This window comes from Lissotriton vulgaris, chromosome 2_1 (genome assembly GCF_964263255.1).
Source record: "Lissotriton vulgaris chromosome 2_1, aLisVul1.2, whole genome shotgun sequence".
In the NCBI taxonomy this organism is placed as follows: domain Eukaryota; kingdom Metazoa; phylum Chordata; class Amphibia; order Caudata; family Salamandridae; genus Lissotriton; species Lissotriton vulgaris.
Window position 1 is genome coordinate 1,002,292,155 of NC_141687.1, and position 24,089 is coordinate 1,002,316,243.

The 24,089-nt window shown below is 41.4% G+C and overlaps 1 protein-coding gene across 1 annotated transcript in view; it reads left to right on the forward strand.

Annotated features, from left to right (window-relative positions):
- Positions 1-24,089, forward strand: part of SLC38A11 (solute carrier family 38 member 11) — a 501,004-nt gene that overhangs the window by 82,415 nt on the left and 394,500 nt on the right. The window contains exons 3-4 of the mRNA XM_086954209.1: positions 11,651-11,757; positions 18,535-18,614. Coding sequence (XP_086810335.1) covers positions 11,651-11,757; positions 18,535-18,614 — 187 coding nt within the window. The remainder of the gene's footprint in view (positions 1-11,650; positions 11,758-18,534; positions 18,615-24,089) is intronic.

Sequence of the window (24,089 nt, forward strand, 5' to 3'; positions counted from 1 at the left end):
AAGAGAAGAGGGGAGTGATAACGTACAAGAAAGGATTCAGAGATAGATGAAGAATGGTAGGAGGAGAAGAGAGCCTAGAGAGGCAGGGCAGAGTAGGGAGAGTGAAAGATGTAACGTATCAAGCTACAGATGAATGCAGACATTCAGGGAAGAGCGAATGTAGGACAAATTGAAGTGAAGGGAGAGATGAAAGTGAAATAAAGGGGCCTTGAGTTATGCAGGAGAAAAGAGAGATGCTAAGGGCAAGAGAAAGGGATGAGGAAGTGCAGAGAATGAGATGGTAATGAGGCAGAGTGAAAGGTGGAAAGCAGCAAGATAAGGAGGAAGCAGGAGGAGGATAGAGTTGAGATTTACAAGAAAGGAACATTACGGTATGACTATGAGTAAAGCAAGTTGCCATCTTCTTCAGGACACAGTAATAAGAGCTCTCAATCTTGCCCTGCCATGAGCACCGACTCATCATAACCTGAACTCCCCCAGACACCTAGAAGCAGCTCGGGTCACAGTATTTACTATAAAAGAGTCATATTTTGCGTGCAAAAAAACTCCAGAAATACATCTGGAAAAAGCAAATAATTTTAGGGATTGCAAGATGACAACAGTGACGACTTTGCTGACTTGGTTACCCTTCGGGTTCTTACAGCCATTGCTGAGAAATCAGCCGTGGTTTTGCCTGTAAAGTTAAGGACATGAGCATGGGGCCGGATAGGGAAGCGCTCGAAAGTCAGTTTTCAATTACTACAGGATATGAGACCCATCAGGACTAGGCCTGAAATCCGGCAGGCCCATCACACCTAAAGTAAGGGCCCTGCATCAGGATGTACATTACATAACCATAGCCTAGCCTAACCCTACATAGCATAGCATACACAAACATAACATAACATAACATTATATAACCTAACGTAACCTAACCTAACATAGAATAGCATAACATAGCATAGCATAACATAACATAAGGTACTCTTGAGTCATTTTGGGACTGAATAACAGGTATTCATTTAGTTCTACACTGCACTCCATCCCAATTCTGCTAAATAACCTTCGGCAATACAGATGTCATTGTATGTATGTCTGCAACCAGCTAGTAGTCTACACATTATATTACACATAAATTGATAGTATGGGAGGTGCAGTGTGGCGTCAGTGAGGACATCTGGCACAAACATTGGTCCCCAGGTACTATCCTGAAACACTATTATCTGCATCTTGGGGTACATCTCTCATTGGTACGCTGTACCAAACATGTCCTTGTTTCCCTGCTAAGATAGTTGACAATAAGTATGCTCTGTCATCAGCGTATCACACGCCTCAGTAATATTGGCTGACAACGTGTTATGATTATTGTAAACATCATACCCTCCACTCACCGGAATATTCAAGCACAGGTGTGTTTAATTATATATTTATGTCATGCCATGGCCTGGTGCACAATTGTTCATAATTAGGTCATTCAAGTTGTTAGACCTGCAACTTTCAATATGATGTCTATGTGGTGTAATATTCCCACTGAACTGTTACAGTTGGGTGGTTTCCTTTTCATACGTTTCATTTCGTGTTACATGAAGAGAAATAATTATGAATTAAGATTAAATTGTATCTTTTTGCTTTTCTATTTTCTATCCTATTTTAAGCCTCTCTCATTCAATGTAGTGTTATTTCATGCCAACTACATGTAACCTGAAATGAACAAAGTAAAAGTGCAAAAGATGCACTCCTGTGGAAACCACTCAAAATAAACAACACCCGCACACATCCTACATACTAAATGTCGTTTGCACTCTGGCCTGCAGTATGGCTGGGGATCATGATTAGGGGCCTCAGCTTTATTTTGAGCAGGGGGAGATTGTCACTATTGGAGGCCTCACAAAGTGCCCTCAGATCTATGAGTGTGCAGACAACGAGCTGGGCTTAAATGGAAAACTAGGTAGGTGACACCTCAGTCCTGGCTCGTCCTACTGCATAGTAGGGCGAGCCGAGTGTCTCCTAAAACTAGAATGTCCCAAATTGGAAGACAAAACAAGGAATAAAATGGTTTATAAAAAATTGATCAATTCAACCCTTGCCTTGCTGTCAGAAGTGTTGGATAAATATGAGTTGGGGAAAAAAAAACACTTTTGGACCATTGCCAATTGCTTCGATAAAATGATGGTCCAACCCTATTTACTTTTTCATCAAAAATCCTTAATTAAGAACAAATTTATGTTATTAAGGTTTCGTATCTATCCAACCAAAGATGGAACCCCCAAATGGAAGTCCAAATGGGCATCAAATATTTGTCGGCTATGTGGGCAATATGATGAAACCTTGCTGCATATGGTAACACTATGCCCAAAAATGATGAAGGAACGGAAAGCAATTTTAAAACCTATTTTTAAAGAAATGGGACTTAAGACTTGTGGATCAGCATTAATATTTTGCTTAAGCGGTGTCAAAGTCCATATAATACATCAATTTGTAAAATGCATGCTTACAGTGGAAATGAAATTATGTAAGGTTGACACACAAAGTATATGTTAAATCTGTAATGGCTGTGAAATGAGGATGATGCTGTTTTTAAGGTGATGATAAATAACTTCTATGGCTCCTTTTATTGTAATAATTGTTTGTTCTTAGAGTACTACTTTTTATATAACGTCCTATTTTTTGTGTTTTTATCGAAGACATATGTGCACTTTATCCCTGAAAAATGCCAAGCCTTATAGACTGTTTTAAAAATGAAATAATAATTTTAAATTACCCCGAACTGGAAAAGTTAATTAATTGTGGTCAACCTTATGCATTGTATCCTGGAATATTTAATTAGGTAATATGTTGTGTTTGTATTTATTTCTGTTCTTTGTTGTAATGGTTTTAATTAATCAACAAATAAATAAATAAAAAAATAAAAAAGCCAGTGCATGCCCAGCTTCTGGATAGGGTCATACCACTGACCTGCCCCAAACTATGTGCAAAGCTCCAGGCACATGATAAGCTTCAAGGCGGCGAGTAACCTTTTTATGTATAATTCGTACTGCTCAGTATATTTATATACCCCTATCTGGAGATGCTAAAAGATTATCATCTTGATAGTCATGTTTGTACCCGATCACATGAGGAAGGCAGTGTATGCCGCATTTGGTGTTTCCCTCACTTGCTTAGTGGCCCTGACTCACAAATCAATATTCATTTTGGGTACAGAATCTACTGCAAAGTACGTAGATGGAACTGTGTACATTGTCATCAGTAATGGATCATTTTGTAATACACAATGAATAAACATACTTAGAAACTGATAACTGATACATGTGCCATCTTAGTTATAATGGCACTTCTTGAACATCAGAGTGATTATCCAAGTATTTGGTTGTGTTAACTTTGGGGAACAAGCTCTTGCGCTGGGAACATGGTTACCCTTTAAGGTTTCAGGAGTCTGATTTTCATTTGTCATATCCTCTCACGCACAACACTATGCTAATGGCTGTTGTATCGCAATCGGACAGAACGGTTGGGTAACTGTTGCATGTTGCATGAAGTGCCCAGATTCTCCTGTGACAACTTCATTGAAGCCTTTATGGTTTGTTTTTGGTCCTAAACATTGTTTCCCATGGTGGATAAACAATAGCCAGTTGAGATGAGGGTTTACTCCATGTGCTTTACCTCTTGTCTCAATAACCCTTGCTGGATGTAGAAGAAGGGGTGGACTGGCCTGTAGGGCATTCAGGCACTGGTCTGACAGGTCAGTGTGTTGGCTGTGTTTTTTAAAAACTTTTGGTGGTCCTTTTTTATGTCCTGTTGGGCCAGTGTTTACTGTTGATTACCCTGATATCAAAACAAACATTGCCTGCAGCAAGCTCACATCCATGCAGGCTTCAATACCTTTCAAAATACTTATACAGCATGACTTTACAAGTCAAAACACTGCCTCAGTTTGCAAATATAGGTCATTTTTTTAGATGTCCAATTCACCAAAGGGGGGGCACTTTTATTTTGGTGCTCAGGCCTATTTGGTCTTTGTAGATGTATTCCTCGCAAGGATGGCAATGCCATAACCTCATCCACCACACATGAGTGGATGAGACTTCCTGTGTACTAGAGGTTAGCAAGGTTGAGGTGAGACTTATTGAGATGGAAGATGTGGGGAATGGAGCACACATGATGGCTAATCCTGCCCTGTGGAGTCCCGTCTGTTTCATTCAGGTCAGAACAATGGAGATGTACTCTGCATGATGTGTAGGAAAGAAAAATATCTGGGGTCACAACACAGTGCTTAGATTAAAAACATGGGTTTTGATAGAAGGGATATTGATCCAAGCATCCGCAACCCCAAGAATTCCAGGAAGGCTGCCTATTGACAATGTGCATTGGAGATGTTATTCATGTCCGCCTCAAAGGATACAAAGGATACAAATTGCCGTTTGTATCATGGTGTACTTCTACACATACCTTGTCTTACCTGGCCACTTTTATTTAGTTTGCCCTCCCCCTAATATTCACCATGTCATTGAGCTCTTCCTCATAGCATGCATTCCTGCTGCTGCACTGAGGGTCATTGGAGGCAGAATGAAAACTTGTCAACAGCCTAGGTACCACATTGATGGGCTTTTCACTAGTGAAATTCCTCTTCTTCATCATAGGTACTGGCTTCATCTTCTGAGTGTGTGTGTGGGCCATGGTGTGCAGTTGAGGTGATATGGACAAGGCATGACTAGGAGCTACTCGATGAGGAGTTGCTACTTGTGTGTTTAGTTGTGTAATTGTTTTCAGGTGAGTATGTCTGTTGTTATGTTGTCTGTGTACGTAGTGCTATATTAAAATATTGTATTACATTTAAGAACATCTGGTAAATATTCTGTTTCATCTGGTTGGAAGTTTTGCTTGCAGAAATCTATGCCTGATAATATTACATACAAAAGTACAGTTGTACACTTTGCCAGCATTATTTCATACATGGGTGGCCTCGACATTGATAATAGTCTCTGGGTAGAATTATTTGAAAAGGGGGGATTTATATTTGTATACCCAGGCAACGTTGGCAATATTTTATGTGCAAGTAGCATTATGCTTACACATTTTTTTGTGAATTGTGACAAATTTGTTATCTTATTTTTATCACTAAGGTCTTATGATCATATTTTTTCAACAAGCAATTAGTTTATATATTTATCCACTATTTTCTAAATTTAAAAAAAGCAAGTATTTATTCAGAGTTGTTTTCATACAAATCAGTTGCAGTATTAAACTGCATATAATATCAGCTAGCATGTCTCAAGCTCAGCAACTCAAAAAGTCAAGTTACAATCAGAAATACTGGAATCATTCCTCCAGCCCTATCTGGGTAACTACTGTCTGTGGTACACACATCATGCATATGCATGTGTTGCTTGAATGTGAATTTATCTTAAATAAACGATAAGATGAGAGGCGTTTGGCAAATCAGGAACAAGTTACTTTAATTAAATGCGGCAGCCGAAAGAGTATTGACAGAGGCACGTCTGAAGACATTCTCAAAGTACAGAAGTTTTAGTCACACATATATCAATTTTGTGGTTACAATGAAACACTTTGACATTCATTGAAAAGCATCATAGCAATAAGAAAAATCATCTGATAAAGGGGGCACAGATGGCTCTCAACATCAGGGAAAGCTAGTGTGGGCCAGTGTGTGCGTGTTCAGATGTCCGGTGTGGTGAGCACGGGATCACCTCGTGCGGTGTGCATGTCGCGTCCTGATTGGCTCAGTGTTGTTAACTACATACAGCATCTAACTTTGTGGTATTTTGGGAACACCTGCCTTTGGCAAAACATGTTGTATTGGGGCCAATCTCCTCGGTCCTGCTTGTGGTGTGACTAACTATCCGTGGGATCGATCAAAGTTTTCCCTGGGTGCGCGTTTGTCTTTGGGCTAAGTGAAACCCCACTTGTGACCTGTCAAACGGTAGGCTTGGGTTTGGGTCGCCGGGCCTATTTGTCAATGTACCACTGACTATGGGAGGATTGGGAGGTCTTCTCGGATGAATCTGACAGCAATATTTTAATTTCATGTGTGTGTACACGTGTAACATAGCAGCCACTGATGTCATATTTACCAATATTCTTGTTATCACACGTACAGATTTTACATCGCACATCAACATTTCACTCACTGAGATTGACGGCATTAAGCATGCATAAGTTACAGTGTACATCTACAGTGGATTCACTGATATTGACATCATTGTGTGTGCTTAGGACACAGAGTACATTGGTATTGTATTTACTGGTATTGACATCACTGTGCATGCATAGATTACCGCAAATATCAATATTGTATTTATTGATACTGCCTCTGTTATGCATGCATATATCAGAGTGTACATTGATATCGTATTTATCAACCTCAACACATATGCATAAACATTTCTAAAAGTCAAATTATTTTATTGATATACATTATTGATGACTCAAATTATTTACCATAATTCAGGTGAGAGGGCACTATCAGTTGATTCTCTGATGTTAAATGTGAAGTGTCTTGGTACTGAAAATCTAGCACAACAAATTGAATTCTAAACCAATCTGAAAACCTCATTTAAAAATGGCCAATAACTGAAGCCTGCTCAAATTCAGTAGATTCTTTGGCTGCCTCCCACCCTGTTCTCCTATTTCATCTCCCACGGCGGAGCCTCAGCCGGCTCCACTTTTGGAATCCCCTTCATTGTGAGCCAGCCACCACCAAGCTACAATATCTAAAGCATCAGAGATTGGAACGTCTGATGTGGTTTGTTCCTGCCTGTAACTACCATGCAGGATTTGTTGGTACTAGCAGTAAAACATGAATTATGTACCCGACGCACTAGCTGAAAACTCCCAGCATATTTTCCCACATGTATTCTAAATGTAGTAAAATATAATTTGATGACATGATGTAGATAATATGCTTGACATAATTTAAGGAGGGATGCTATGCTGGATTATCTAATTTCTAATTGTTTTTTTTTAATTTCAAAAGGAAATCATTGATTAAAATCAGGAAATGTTGTCATTTGGTTTGTATAAAACAAGTAAATTCAATAAACATGTTACTACTACAATATACTGTAAAAGTAAAGAGATATTGATAAATAATTAAACTATTTAGTGTGTTTTGTTGTTCATTAATGTTTTTTTCTTTTGATTCTAACTATTCGATTAAATTGCTTTTTGTTCACATAATGCTGTAAAAGTTAACATCTTAGTAATGGAGCCAATTGTAATTTAAAAGTGTATTGTTATAGTTATATTTACTTATGTGTTTTGCACAATTGCAATATAATGGCAATTGCTCAACAGTGTAGATATTTTCTGACTGTAATATAACAACCGAGCATTGATGTGACATTAAAGATAGTTTTAAAACAGTACCCAGAGCTACTGAGTATTCTTCGTGTATTTTAAAAATATATGTATTTTCTTTCAGCCATGATTAGTTATAACATAATAATTGGAGATACTTTGACAAAGGTTTTTCAAAGACTTCTTGGGGGTAAGTAATGTAATACAGACTTAGTTATTATTCTAAAATGTTCTTTGATTAAATTGTGAATTTTAGAGTGGTTTACTTGTCTTAAAAAAAGTAACACTCAATGTACATTACAACGTCGGATACAGTCCAAATTAGCCAACACCAGTGCTATATGTTTGCGATATTGGCCATGTTTAATTGATACATTGTAGAATAAATAAAGACAATCTCATCACTGTGTGTGGATTTGCATATGACTCAGATATTTTATGGAGTATGGTAATGGGATTTGTAACACTTTATTATGTTGCTAATTTTATAAATATTGAAGAAGTGGATAATAATTCAATGTCTTTCCTTGTAAATAACACTTATAATATTACAAAGTTAATAATCTGTTAGGGAGCTGAGAGAAATTGTTCCTTTCATATATTTTTTTTCTATTGAAAGCTGAAATGTAACCTCTGGAGCAGCCCTTCCTTGTTGGCAAAACTCAAGCTCCATTTTCTCAGCCATAAAAAACTAAAGTATTTTGGCTAGAAAGTTGTCAGAAAGTTCAATTTTGAGGCACAAGGTGGAAGGCAATAAGGTTCTACTGCAACATAACATACTGTATTCTTTCAATGTTCATGGGGACCATTGAGAATTTGGTATAGCAGTAACACTGCTATAAATTAGTGGTGCCCTTGCCCCACTGAAATCAGAGTTCACCTGTGGCATTTAAAAGTCGGACACAGAAGGACTTCACCTGACTGGTGGTCCTCCACAGGGCTATGAGGTCATAGTGGCAGTCACCCCAAACGGTTTAGAGCTTTGCAAACTTCAATAGCGTCTGTTCTGTTCGCAGATGCCAAATAATGTATGATGTGCACAGACCGAGAAATCATACAATGACACCTAAGCACATTGGGAGTTTACTTGAAAACAAAAAAACCTTTGCCAGGCAGGTGCAACAAACATGATGCCTTCTCAGCTCAGGTGAAATAACAAAGATTCGCACCTGCCTAGTAGCGAACAATTAATTGTAGCAGGTGGTCCTTTGTCATGGAAGCTTCAGCGAAGTCCTCTGCTGGGCTGACGGGCCAGCGGGCCACCAACCCAGTTTTTGGCATTAGAATGAAAGGCGCACTTTTAACCTATCACATCGATAAAATCCCCTACATTTATTTCATCAGTAAGGGAGAATTGAGCTCTGATTCACAGCATATATGTACATAAATGTAACAAAATCAACAGGACTTGCTCAAACTATTTATATTATAGCATTTGCAATATCGCCCGCCTAAAACGTAGGAACTCATTAGATTATGGTGGACAGTCCACCAACCCGGTAGTAAATGAAGACCCACAAAGTGTCTTTTATAACTGTCTTTTTTCTCAAAACATAGTTAAACACTATTTAGCAATCACACACAGTTGTGCTGACATGTCAAAGGGTTTCATATAGGGGAGAATTAGTTGTATAATATTATAGCTTTAACTCAGCGACTTTTAGTCAGGCACAGATAGATATGAATAGGAGAATGCCCAACTAGGAGCTGGGAGGGGCAAACAAGAAAAAGTACCCTCCTAGTCTATTTTGTTTATTCACTAACAGTCTCTGGAAAGAAGTAATTACTTCCTCAAACGATGACCCAGGTATCAAAGAATCACTGGGCCATTTCTGATCGATGTAGATGATTTTGTGTGTAGATTGCTTCAGTAAGATAGGCCCGTGAGTTTTAAAAATACTTTCTATTACCAGACAAGTGAGTAAACATTTCGGGAAATGGACTTAGCCTAAACATAAAAGTTACAAAGCACATCTTCAAGCTACATAGATGTGGAGTTAGGAATAGTAAATCTATACTTCCTCTATATGCACTTATCATTTTAGTCTTTTATAATGTGTCCATGATATTCGTGTAGCACGATATTCCTATCCTCGATATTCAGAAGTACAGTCTCTTAAAACGACAAAGCATGGGATGAAAACACAAAGCTGAAAACTCTTCCATAAAGGGCATGGCATTAAAACAGGAATTTCCGAAATATTTATCTAGAAAGTCCGCTGAAACCTGAAACCCACAAACAGGGAGCAAAATTACAACTACATGCCCTGCTGAAACACTCATTTCATAGTAAAAAGTATAAACAAGAGAAAATTGAAAATGATTAGCACATCTGGGTTCGTAGAGCATCTAAATTGTGCTAAGTTAGCTCCCAACAACCATACATGCGAACTCTAGCAAAGGTGCATGAAAGATGACTCTTTGCTATGGCAACATGTAACGTGATACCTCTTGCAAATAGTCTGGCGAGGTGGAAGTGAGTAGAGGAAGGGTTTCGAAATGATTTTCGTTTATTTTGCCGAGAAGAGACCCTCGGACATGAAAATTAATCCTGGACAGAAGACCGTGTCTTAGGATACCATGGAAGATTTGAACAACTTAAAAAGGTTTTGGTAGTTCCAATAAGAAAATAACTAGGACCTAAAAGAAATGGCAAATGATATAAAGGATTCGAATTTCAAATTTTAATGTGTAGGTTTTATTTTATTTAATCAGATTTTTAAAAGGTGCTGTACCTGATTTTAATTTTTTCGGTTTCTTTTTATGAATGGGTGAAAAACATTTTGTTGAAAGGCCAATGAATATTTATCAAGTATACTTTAGAGGTACTTTAGCATCTCTTTTTTGGAAGATGTGAGAAGCAGGAGAAGCTTTCAAAATTATTCCCCGGCGACATTTCAGTAAATGTTAAGTAGAAAACTTCAACCAGTTTATCTAAACCATTGCTTCATTTGTAAAACAATCAATGCTGGGGTCCAAATTTTTCATCAGAAACCTGCAGCTGGCGCTACGGATATCGGGGGTGCAAAATACCAAGGCTGTGTAGTTTTGATTCCACTTTATACCTCTTTCATCCACCACCAGACAACTCATGCCTCCTTAATTCACTCTTGCAGGTTCTTTTTCATCACTGCTTTCTTCTTTTGCTGCTGTTTTTCTGCCTTTCTCATTCCTTCCCCTTTTTGCACTTTTTTCTCTCATGCTCTTAGTGGAAGTCTGAGGAGGAAAAATAAGTGCTGGCCCCCAATGACTAAAAAGACTGGCTGGCTGACACAGCTTTCATCAGTGGTGGCCCCCTGCTAAGGCGGAGGAGCGTCGCCCCACTGCTTTTAAGCAGTGTAAATAAAAACTCAAAGTCATTATCCTTTTATGTTTCTGTGCTGCTTTGCGGGTGAGCGGGACTGCCCTGCTGACCAGGGCAGGGGAGGAGGGGTTTGCTCACTCCAAGTGTGAATGACTGTTCGGCCGATTCGCTGGGGCCGGCCAAACAGTCATGTGCACTTTGAATGTCCTCCGCGAAGGCTGCATTACAGCCTGCGTGTAGAACATGCCCAGGCTCCCAGTCTCTGTCTGAGCGCCGAACCACGGCGCTCAGACCAATTCCAACACTGCATTGCAACGTTGTGATTGGTCTGGGCAGCCTGGGTGCTTATCATTCACAATGCTGCATTGCAGCATTGTGATTTGTCAGGGGAGCCTGGGTGCTTCCTGGTTCCTGTTCGGCCGAGTCCTGACACGGAGGAGAGACGCAGCGGTGATAGGGTAAGTTAAATATGTTTAATTTTTTTACATCCCCCCTCTTACCCCTGCCCCACCCTGCCACTCCCATTTGGTGCTGGCCCCCACTGGCTTCCATGGATGAGACAGAGGGTCAAATGACCAGAAAGCCAAATTTGATTACCGCACAGAAACAACTTTAAAAAAACTTCACCCTCACATGAACCAGATCAGCTGGTCACGTTGATTCATTCACCTTTATAACACTTAATAAGGAAAACCTAACATTTTACGTAATAGTGGCACTGACTATTCACAGACAGTCCCACAGATTCCCCTTCATGGGAAAACTCGCCACCAAAAACACATATACCTACAAGAAAAAGCTTCAATGTGCCAAGTAGTTGTGAAATGTCTACTATTTTGTTTTTATAAAACACGCAATATAACATGACATATCTGAATCAGGTCTCTGAACAAAACTCTTTGGATTCAAATGTGTGCACTTGATACCTCCCGTGTATAAGCAGGCACCACTTATTTCTGAGTGACGGTTCTGGTTTTCTCAGCAATTGTTATTTTTCTAAATCTTCTTTGCATTGTCTTCTTTTTTTTTTTAGACCTGTTTTCTTTCTTTTAGTTGATACTGATAACATCCTCACAGATCGTCACTTCGTTATTGTGGCTGTCACCATTACATTTACCTTCCCGGTGTCTCTTTTTCGTGATGTAGCAAAGCTAGGAAAGGTAATATCAATGTACCATTTGTCTATGTGTTTTCATTTCAAATATGTAGTGTTTCAGTGAAAATGAAGAGTCTACTACCTTTTCTAAGTGTTTAAATGATGCAGAATACTTATGTCTTTCAATCCAAATGTTGTGTTCTTTAATGCGTATTAGCAATATAAGAGTTATACACTGAAAAATAAATAATGCGGTCTTTTTCAGTGAGAGGTTTGTCGGGACATCAAATAGACAATATGATTGAAGCTTGAACTATTTATGATGTCACACAGAACCCTAAGGGTGAACATCATCCCATTTATTTACAGTTACCCATCTCCAATTTTATTAAATGAATGCTCCTATCAAATCCTTTCACTTTTCCAATATCAGCAGTGTAGGGGTAGAGTAGATATGTTGGACTGGTGGACATGGCTTTGCTTCTCTCAGACTCCCATCCTCATTTTGAGTATCCATTAAAAATCGTACTTTGGGCCCTCCCAACCACGCCAACCTGCCGCTGTCCATCTCTCTCGGAAATAAAAAAAAAATACAATGCTTGGCATCCTTCCTTCCACGCCCCAAGTAGCATTATCCAATCTGCCCAAATATTAAAAAATAAAATAACTTAGTTTCCTACCATCTACACACCATCCTCAGTATTATCCGTCCCTAACCCAAATAAGAAATATTAAAGTACCCGGTATACCAATACTCACCTCACAACCCTCAGCATAATTTCTCCGACACCTTACCAAGAATAACACATTTAAATTTCCTGCTAGCCATACTCACCACCCTCCGCTCCATACCTCTGCTTGTCACTCATGGCCACAGTCTCAGTGCTGACAATATCGACTGTCAACTTGGATCTGTGCAGACCCTTGCTGACACAGAACATATTAGAAGGTAGCACTTCCACTAGGATTCTCCTACCTCCCTTGAGTTTGGGAATATCGAAAGAAGCCGGGAAAGGTGAATGGGATCGCTATCATCCAGCATTTGACCACTTGACTTGGGTCTCACGATACCTCAGGAAAAGCAGGGAAGTAGCCCTTCCCGTGACATTGCACTTATAGCTTTCAATGGAATTCTTTTATGAATGGTTTCCGAGAAGATTGCCTTAAATCATAACACAACCTTCCAAGACTTATAACAAATCATCTATATTGATTTTTATGCATCACCCCATATCAGAAGAGTGTCTCTTTAATTACGGGGAGCTGTCTGCTTCTGGTGGCTGGAGACAGATGTACTGTCTCTCGTGAGTCGCCCACATGCATGGGAAACAAATGACCATAATAATACAGTAGTTGAAATTAGACAAGTTGAATAGTATATGTTCTTGGTAATGCACCCACTGCAACACTTCCCAAGTTCCCAAGTGAATTACCTGAACCAGAAGGTTCAGCTGCTGATAACTGTCTCCCCCACAATAACCTCTGAGAAATGGTGATAAATCCCTCTGAAAAAGGGTTGTAAACGTGCACAAATGTAAGTCAGTATAATGAATCCGAGATAAAACAATGGAAGGTTAGTTCATATGATTCAGGAGTAGAATATTTCAAAATAATCGGGAGCAGGAAAGGGATCCATAGCAAGGAGGAACAAGAATCAAAGGAGCGCCCCTTAAAGAGGTAGGAAACTGGAACAACATCAGTGCAAAGCCTAAATACATAAACAGTCTCGGTAGCAAAGCTGGAGCAGATCTGGTCAACATAAGTAGTCTTACAGCCAGTCGTCTTTCATAGTGAGGAGGTTGATGATACACTACTCTTTGTGGCTGTGCCTTGTTTATAGATTTTAACCCTGCTTATTAATTAGTATAAGGTGTCCTGGATAGTTGTGTGTAAGAGAGGGAGGACCCCATTAGAGTGAACTGAGATATAGAAGAAGAATTTGACTACCAACAGCTTGCCGGTCACTGCATGGTGCAGGCCTTTCCTGGAGCCCCTCTTTTGCAATTGGGTTCCGCCCATTCCATACGTTTGGGGTCTTTTGCTTTCTGGATCACCAGCTTTTGGACTTTTTATTGCGGTTGAGTCTCACTAAAAATGTCTCACCCACGGTAATCACATGGCAAATGGACTGCGCCTGTTTCTCACCAGTGTCCGCCTTTGAAGATAAGGCCTCTGGGATGCAGCAAGGGTGAGGGGCACTTGGCTGGTTACATGTGAACATGTGTACACACATGTGTATACACGTGTGCGAGCTGCGCGTGTGAGACTGCCGATGTGCCTAGCCTGGTTAAAGAGCACCGGTAGCCTGGTGCAAAGGGGACTCTGCAGGATCAGATATTGAACAGGGGTAGTCCTTATAATTTTTGTGTACACTAAAAGGGAAAGTCAGCATGATTTATTGTTTTGTCTGTAGTGACACTCTATGATACACATAGGGGAAAACTGCCTTTGAATGCAGTTTCGCTTCCCTTTGGCTGCAGAGAGCAGTGACGTGTGGTAATAAGGTGTACCCTATGCCACAAAATCAAATCTGTGAGTTCCAAAATGATATCGGTACAATTGTCATATTTTTCTGGCTCAGCTCATGATCATAGCACAAGACTTTTGTCACCCTCCTGTACCATGTTAATTACATTTCTCTCCAGCAGCAGAAACAAAGGTCTCCCCACACCAAGGGAGCAATTGCGAGTGCTTCACCCAAATCCCAAGGTGGAAGGGGGTGGGACTGAATGAGCTGAATCAATCAATCAGCTTCCACATTGTACCAGGGATAGGCCTGCCCAAGCCCACTGAACTAAGCCCTTTGAACATTTAGTGAGAAAGGCCCTGGCACTGATGTCAGCAAGGGGTGGAGATGAGCTGTGGCTAGTAACTTCTGGATGATATTATTTTGAACTGTATCAGCATACTGTGCTGGAGCGTTGGGATGGAATGGAGAGGAGATGTGGCACCAGAGGATTCCAGGGGGCCTGGCTTCTGGAACCTTCCACCCGCTTTAAAAACTCTTGTACAAGGAGTAGACTATCTATTGCCTGGTGATTTCTCTGCACTTCACTGCCTGGCCCTGGGCCCGCCACAGACAACTGGAAGGAAGAACCCCTTGATTACCACCAAGGACTATGGACTCTGCCCAGTTGACCCCAGAACCAGCGGGTCTCCCCAAGGAACAGTGGGGCTGGCCCTCTTAGACCTCCTGAGGACCAATTGGAGGAAAGCCCTGGACTTCTGCCCCAAGAGACAGAGGTTAGCACAGGGAGCCAAGAGAACCAGCTCCCTAAGGATTACCCCCCTATAGAGATGAGGAGGTCTGCTGCAACTGCCCCTGGTGGCTAAAGCTCGCAACCAGAAGTATAACGAGCTCAATCTCATCAAAATTGGCCCAACAGGGCCCAAGTTATGGTATTTTAATGTTTGCCAACCTTTGACCTTTGTTCGACGAAGTGCATGGGCTCCTGTGCTCTTCTCCAAAATTACCCCCAGTATGGGCCAGGGACTAGGAGTTGGCGCAGGATTTGTTTATTAATTTGGACTCTCTGTATTGCCCAAGGACCCCAAACCCCTAGCTTTTTTTTATCATGGAGGGGTGCCTCGACCCCATCCTTGAAGGCCGAACATGAAGTAGGAGTGCTGTTGCGCCACCCTAATGGTGGTGGCTGTGCCCTCGTTCCTCATGCCTGGGGGTAGCAGAGCAGCCACCAGAGAAGGCTGAATCCAGACTGCCAGAGCGGGCAGAGAGACTCTTCCGTCTCCAGTGACCACACGCATAGGAGCGGACGACGCAGAAGCCAGCGGCACCGGGAGTGGTGAGCTCCCTCGACTGCCCCTAACATGATGGACGCGAGAGGGTACCCAGGTGGGATCAAGCACCCATCAAAAGTACAAAAACACAAAAGTAAAGCTATGCGGCTCACTTGACACAGCAGGAGAGCACCTGTTAAAATATTCACTGCTCCCAGGGGAGCACTTCATAATTCTCTGCAGGGCTTTTGTATTTCCCACGTTTTCTGCTGATGGTGAACCCAAAATGGTAGGGGCACCACCAACAAAGTGAAAGAGGTGTACCACCAACAAAGTCAAAGAGGTGTAGGGGAGCTGTAGGAGCATAGCAGCTCCCTCTCTCAGAGTTTTTTAAGTTACTCACTCTATGTTTGCGGGCTCCTTGAAACGGGACCCCTCTGAAATGTCCTAATGTTTTCAAAGCACTCCCCCCGGTTGGAGCTTCAGCTCTAGCGCTATGAGTGCTGCACTCTCTAGTTTTAGTTATTGGGGCCTATAAATGTATGAAAGTAGGACATATATTGAAGTGCCTTCTGGGGGCTATGTCTATGGTTGCATGTAATGCAGTCAATATGTGATGCCCTCTAAGGACTGCATTTTCATGGTTGGAAAGTTTAGAAACAATGTACCGACACATGTTTTTCTCCTTTTAAATGCTTTATTGAGATAATAATTTTGTTGATGATTATCGATCACCATGAATATGCTTTATTAACGGGAATAAGTACACATGATTATTATTATTGATGATTGCATTTATATTCATAATTATGTCTTTAACATGTGCTTTGCTGATCTTTAACCTTTGACCAAGCCAATAGAGTTACAGTATATATTTGTATGACCTCTTTATGGGGTCAAAGGTGTTTATGTAAGGTCATCTATGGTCTTTTCCATCTACCAATATATATAGTTGTATATTACTGTGTAGTATTTAGCAAAGTGTTTGTAATAAATGTACTTCTCCTTTTTCTAAAGGAAAAGTACTGAATGGACAGTCATTTATTGAGTGTTATTGGTGTAAGCCAGTGAACGGTGAATACTAGCCCACACCACCTCTTCTGGGTAGGCCTTGTACTGTTCTGCTTCTGTACCCTAAGAGAGTCAAGCACAAGAAAGGGGTGCTTAGTTCTCAGTAAGGAGAATTACAGACATTTTACTTGTGCAGGCCACTTAGTGAATAGCCTAATTTCCTACACCCATATGAGCCTATTTATGAAAAAGTCATGCAGTGCAGCACAGATTGTAACTTTGCTGCACTGCAGTGTGTGAGACAGAAAAAGGAAGGAGTGTATTTTATTTAAGGTAATACTGCACATTCCTGCCTTTACCTCTGCTCTGGTGCCTGTTTGGTAACCTGTCGCCAATGCAGTCACCCTTGCTTCATGGTTACAAGGGTGCCTGCGTTGCATGCAGGATGGTTTTTGTGCAGGAAGGAACTCCTTCCTACACAAAAACAATCCTGAGAGGCATGTTACCTTTCTATGTGTGCTGCAGAATGAAGCACAAAGAGGAAGTAACAAGGAGAAATAAAGATATTGCTCCTCGTTACGGCTCTCCTAGGAAGGCATACCCAAGTATACCAGTTGTGGTAAATCTGGGAGTGCGTAAAAAAGCCATGGAAGCTATGTGGGAACACCCACACAATTCCCATGGAATGCCTTTCCAAGACAGAGTGAGGCAATGCAGCAATTTGCACTGCGTTGCCTTACTCCAGATTTATGGAGCCACTTAGGGCCATAACTCTGAATTAAGGTTTGCGTCGCTCTTGGTCCATGTTGCGTGGTGCAAGAGCGAAGCAAACCAGCTCGTAAGCTGAATGTGTGGACTGCCACCCCCTCAGTGGCCACGGTCTCTATTGTGCTTTTCTCCACCACTGCAGTCTCCAGATTACCCGTCTTCCGCTGTAACCAGTGACTGTTTATGTAGTGCTAGCAATGGGGAGGCGATGGAAAGATGGTGAGCACATCAGTGCCCAGTCTTAACATAATGACAGATATCATCATGAAATAGGTTATTTAAGAAAAATACTTTACTTAAAAACACATTATACATACATTCAATTATACAAAACAGTAACATATCACAAAGTAAAAAAAGTTAGAAATACAATATAGATTAGTGACACTTCCAATAGTCAAATGTCATTGAACAGCATACGTGCTCGGAGATACACATCCGTAACAGGCATGCAAAAGATAAACAATGTAAATGACCAAAGGACAATATGTTTTCTTTATGCATATTAAGTTTCATGAAATTATATTATTTCTACAAGATCGAATTTTAACTTATAAGAGGAAGACATTATCATTCTGCATTTTCTTTCTTTTCGAGGGTGGCTTCTTTTTATCTTTCTACCTCCTCTAAAACACACATGCACGCACATATGCACGAAGGCACGGACGCACACACACACACACGCACACACACACACAATACCCATGGCAATATTAGGTCTATGAGACACTTATTAGGATTCATAAACTACCAATACACTTAAGGAAGCATAACATATAAGCATCATTAAGTGCAAATGGAAATAAATGTTGAATAACATCAGCAGTCATCAGACTTTCTGAAGTGAACAAGTACAGTGTACTGTAAACTATTTCCTGTAATTGTTTTTTTCATTAACACAGTTCAGCAAAACTCTATCAGGAGCTCAAATCTCCTGTAAAACGCATGATATACAGTGCAAAGGACCTGGTACTATAGCATAACTGTGGTCCTGTCTCCCTACAGCCTGCACTTTACTTAAAAAAACAGTTGGTAAACTTTTTCATTTTGTTTTCTCAAATGCATCATCGCTCCTTTTAGGAAAATGGGCTGCATTTTAAAATAAAACATTGCTTTATTGAAATGCAATCACAGACATGGTGGCCTGCTGACATCAGCAAGTCTACATGCTTGGGACCTTAGGCAATAGTAAAAGGTCGCAATTTGCGAAGTAACTCAACAATATTTATCAGGTAGGTCACATTGCGACCAACTATGATCCTGTATTTTGTAAACCGACATGTTAACTGGTATAAACTCGAATGTGTCTTGCTTTCTCTTCCAGGTGTCTTTTATTTCTCTATTTCTAACAGCTGTGATCGTTGTGATTATAGTTACAAGAGCAACTACTCTCAGCACAGACGTGTAAGTATTTTAGTTCAGTTACTGTACATGTAAAAAACACTTCAACATGTATTCATGATGTTACTTCTGAATGTTGTTTCATATTTCATATAGTACATTTCTAAGTACAATGCATCTCAGTTTTAGATATGCTTTTCTCCAGTCCCTTCCACGTGTACATGACTTTGTAAAAAACATGATTTGTCAAAGATTGAATTCTAGTAGGTCGTTTGTTGTCAATTAAGCTGTCGATTTCCCCTTTGTCTGTGGTTTCCATTTTTACTATCCATTCATTTATTGTTTTAAAGCAGTTTATTATTTTTTACTTGTTTCTTTTTTGTGTACCCCATTAAAATGTTTTAGTTGCCTTTCTCTAGTTTTGCTTTTATTCTGTATTTTGTAGTTCACCCGATGTGTTAAATTTCTTTTACGTGTGGATTCACATACACCCACACTTCCTAGACTCTTTATTGGAGCTGTGGGGACAGGCCACAGGCTCAAAAGGACTGTAGCATGTGGTGTGTGAGTTATGGTTTGCATGACTGCTGTGCGAGTTATAGTTTGCGAAACGAACTGTGTCTGGCAGTTTTTCTTATTTTATAATTTATAAAGAATGAACCATCACCAACAGCTGGGTATATTCTCAAAATACAATATTAAGTTTTACGAATATTAATATCCCAGAAGAAAACTGTGCCTTAAAAAAACAGAAAGGTTTTGAGTCTTGAGGCATTTTTAGGTCGAGCCTAGACAGCGCATGCACTGTCGCAAGACCTATAGTAAACACAATATCGAGGGTAATTTCTCCTGCCGCTTGCATTGGCTAACTTTGGCATTGCTCTTGTTAGCTGGCTTATCATTGGCTTGCGATCCCGTAGGTCACTTACGTTTTGCAGGAAGCAGCAACGACCAACTACAGTTTAGTTCCGCTGCTGGGACTACTTCCTTGTTTACCAAGTGCCCTGTTGTGCGCTTTCATGTATTATTAAGTGTTATTATTAAGTGGGTTTTATTGAGCGCAGACTACCCGGAGGCCTCGTAGCGCTGAGTGTGACTGGAGGGCAAGTGAGGGTGGTGTGATTTACGTGAAAAGGAGGGTTTTTAGTTCCTTACGGAATTGTAGGAGATTAGGCTCACCGCGCAGGGAGACTGGCAGAGAATTCCAAGCCTTGGACGCATTCCAGGAAAAGGAGTGGCCTCCCCATCTGGCACGTTTGACTTTGTTCTCAGTGGCCAGAAAGGCTGTGCTGGAGCGCAGCGACCTGCGGGGGAGATATGGAGTAGCCAGCGAGCAGATCATTGCTGGCGCTTCCTTCCACATAGCCCTATGCATAAAGCACATTGATTTAAACAGTGTTCTGGCCTTGATGGGTAGCCAGTGGAGTCTTTTTAGAGCAGCAGTCCCGGAATCCCGCCTGTTAAGGCCCAGCAGGAGGCGGGCTGCTGCGTTTTGCGTGACCTGGAGCTTCTTTGTTGTAGTCGCCGGGGCCCCTAGGTACAACGCATTCCCGTAATCTAGACGGGACAGAATGATAGCTTGCACCATGATCCTGCGGGCTTGTGGGGGGAGAAGTGGTAGTACTTTTCTAAGCATACGCATCATGCCAAAACAGGTGGCAGATACGATTGTTGCTTGGTAGTTGAAATTGAGATTGGCATCAAGCCAGATGCCCAGGCTCTTTATTTGGGTTTTGGACTGAGGCTGGGTGCCCATGCATGGGGGCCAGTTCGGAAGCGGGCAGGGGATGTTTGGGTTTCCAAGAATCATAAGCTCCGTTTTATCACCATTAAGTTTTAGGTGGGAGCTGGCCATCCATTTATTAACTGCCACTAAACATTTCTCAAGATTGAGCGAAGAGGCGGTGGTTTGGTTCACGGAGACGATCAATTGAGTATCGTCAGCATATGTGACTAGATCCAGGCCAAATGAATGGACGATGTCTGCCAAGGGGAGCATATATATGTTAAAAAGGGTGGGGCTCAGGGACGAGCCCTGAGGCACACCCTGATCAAGAGGCCAAGTCCTGGATTGTGTGGTACCCTCAACTACTCTGAAGGAGCGATTTTCTAGGAAGGATTGTAGCCATCGAATGGCTGTTCCTGATACTCCTATTTGCTTGAGACGGTGGATGAGGATGATGGTATTTACAGTGTCGAAAGCGGCACTAAGATCAAGCAAAATAATTGCTGTAGTGCCGCCTAAGTCCATCTGTTTCCTGGCTAGCTCGGTCACTGTCAGGAGGGCTGCTTCCGTTCCCAACCTGGGGCGGAAACCTGCCTGGGAATCGTGGAGTATGTTGTTTGATTCTAGATACTGAGTGAGAGATGTATTGATGTGTCTCTCGAGCAGTTTGCTAACCCAGGGGAGCAGGGATATTGGGCGGTAGTTGGCCATGTTGTCTGGATCTAAGGAGGGTTTTTTCAGAAGAGCTCGTACTTGAGCTTTCTTCCAGGCCGTAGGGACTATGCCGGTAGTGATGGAGTTGTTAAGGATGTTGAGAATAACTGGCCGTATTGTGTCTGTGATCTTTTTTAGGTGGCATGGAGGTGCGGGATCGCTTGGGGATCCAGATTTAACTTTTTTCATAATTTGCTCCAGAGCGTCCGCTCCTACTGGGGGGAACTCTACTAGTCTGTGGGATGTGATGCCGGGTGTCATGGTTGCTTCAAGGTCAGCTAGATCTGGAGCAACAAATGCCGATGAGATTGATTGTATTTTTTTATAAAAATATTCCGCTTGATTATTACATCGGAATTGTGCTTTGCTGGGATCCGGGGGAATGGATGGGGTGTCAATTAAAGATTTTGCAATTTGGAATATTTCTCTGGGACAGTTATGGGCGTTATTGATTTTGTCTTCAAAGAAGCGGGCTTTAGTTAAGTTAATCTCAGCTTTGTATTCTTTTATGGCATCATGATGGCGGACGCCACATTTTGTTTTTTAACAAGCGCCCGTTGTGCGCTTTTGTGTAATGGCAGATACGCCACTTTGTTTAACAAGCCCCCGTTGTGCACTTTTGTGTAATGGCGAACGTGCCACTTTGATTTTTATCAAGCGTTCTGGTTGCCACGTTGTTCCGTCAGCTCGTCTTCCTTTTAAGCTTTTCTATGGGGAGGGGAAGCATACAGGCTTTATTCAACTCCCCATGCTATAATCACGGACCTTATAGGACAGCACATGAAATGACGACGCCCGGTTTCTTCATTTAGTTTCAATAGAGGGGCATGTTTTGTTGAAAGCAACAATAGTTTTGTTCATTAATGTAGCCCGAACCTGCCAGTGAACTGTCACTCTGCCCTTGAGGTGCCGAGTTCACAAATATTAATCGTGTGCACTAAAAACTGCTTCCCCTGTTGAGCGGTGCATCCGCACAAAGCACAGCTGCCTTTTGAAAAGGCGTTTATTTTTAAAGGGTTTTATGTGTTTTTAGAGCGCTGCCTTTGCGTCATTATAAATATAGCACAAAGCAATGACTCCCTGCATCAGACCATTATTTAGTTAGACACATTTACGGCCTGCTTCACCTCCATCAAAGGCGTTTTCATCCCTCATAATTAATAAATACTTGATTTTGTTTTTTGTCTAGGGGCCGTGAAACGCTGACACTATTGCACAATGTAACTCTTGAGATCAAAGGCAGCCCAGCACAAAACTTTTATATCACAGGCAGAAGTAATTCAATGATTGCCGCAGTTTAGTTATGGACTGGACGTTATCTAAGCCCATTGTTGCCGGGATCTCAACGGCGCCATATAGAAGCACAGTATGTGATAAGCTAATTTACAAAGGGGAAACTATTCTTTTTATGTGCCATTCCGCATCCTAACCCACTCAGCATGATATCTTGTGTAGACACATCTTCGCTTTGGCTGCTTTTCTCATTGCGCCTTCTATCATGGTGTCACATCCAGTGAACTGCAAGCTGCGTCTTTATGCTATTGTGTTCAGGGCCTAGCAGCAGGGTTTTAAGTGGACCGAGTCTCACCGGTGCTGAGCACCGGCAGTTTTTTAAATGGGGGCTTGAAACCGGTCTCTATCGGGTTCTGTCTTGTGCCCTGGCACAGGTGGTCCGTTATTTTCCGACCTGCAGTGACAGCAGGCCCATCGATGTGCGCATGCTCACACTGCTCACCACTCACTAGTGGAGAATTTACGTCATGACGTCATGCCAGGTGAGCATTGTAAAGGTAGAGAAATCCCTTAAAGAGAGCCGTTTTTCTCTCTGGATTTCCCTTGTTTTTGAAACTCGGGAGCAGCAACAGTATTGTGGTTTCAGCAGGGCTTTAAGTGGAAGCTTTTACAATATTATATGCAAGCCATAGTTGCTTCTTATCTACGCAATACACAGATCACGTAATGTTTCAGTGATTGGTCTTTGACTTGTTTGAGGCATACCAAGTGTCCTGGACTATGCATTACTTTAATGCACATGGGTTGATTGACTGCGTTCCCGCTCAGTATGGGATTTGTCGTATCGTTTAATATCCTATTTTCCAGTGTCAGTAAATTACAGTAATCTGGGTCTCCTGATGAAGTGAGCACTAATCCTGCCTACAGGTCCATACTACAGTACAAAGTACACATCTTGGTTCATGCTGGGTGCAGTGTGTGCACAGGCTTGGCACAACAAGGTGGTTGCTTGACTGTCAAAGCTGAGATGGTCTGCTCCAACCACACATCCCGTTGCCTCCACCCCCCCCCTAGATTTAAACTTTGCTCAAATCTTTGGATTAGGCGTTGTATACCCCGGCCGTATTTTATTACACAGATTAGCAGTAAAAGACACATAATTTCAACTTTTTCATACACAGTAACCCGTACAATCTTTAGCATGTCTGAGGCTTTTAAATGAAAATTCGAGGTCTCAAGTAAAATTGACTATCCTTGTGCTACTTTTCATTCTTTCAATGGCAATGAAAATAGTAGATTCAACTGGCTTAAACATGAAGTTGCTTTCTGGTACCATCACAAAACAGACATGTTAAATTATTGGAGTAAAAATACAGAGTTTTGTAAATTCTGCTGAATCAGACAGCAGCTTCCCTAATGTCAGCCTTTCCTTCCTTCAGAAGAATATAAAATAAAACAAGCATTTTAGATGTAATAGGTCGAGAGGCAAGGCTGGCATTAACCTAACCTCTTTTACTGCAAGCCTTGCTTCTCACAAGCAAGGACTATAAGTGCAAAGTGCGTGTTTAGGCACCACTTGCAGGTTCTCAAAACATAAATAAAAGGCATTGCCATTTACAATGCCAATAGCTTAATCTCTCGCGAATGCGAGACCTATTGCATTGCAAATGCTTGTTCAGATAGCATGGGATTTAGGATCCATAACTCCCAATGGTCTACTTCCAGTTCTCTGTGGAATTTAGGAACTCTGAAACATTTAGGGGCCGATTAAGAGGTTGACAGTGCGACGGCAGGACTGCACCGCCGCAAAACCAGGGTGAGAACTGCCCACTGTATAACGACTTTTTTAGTAATTGCCGGCGATT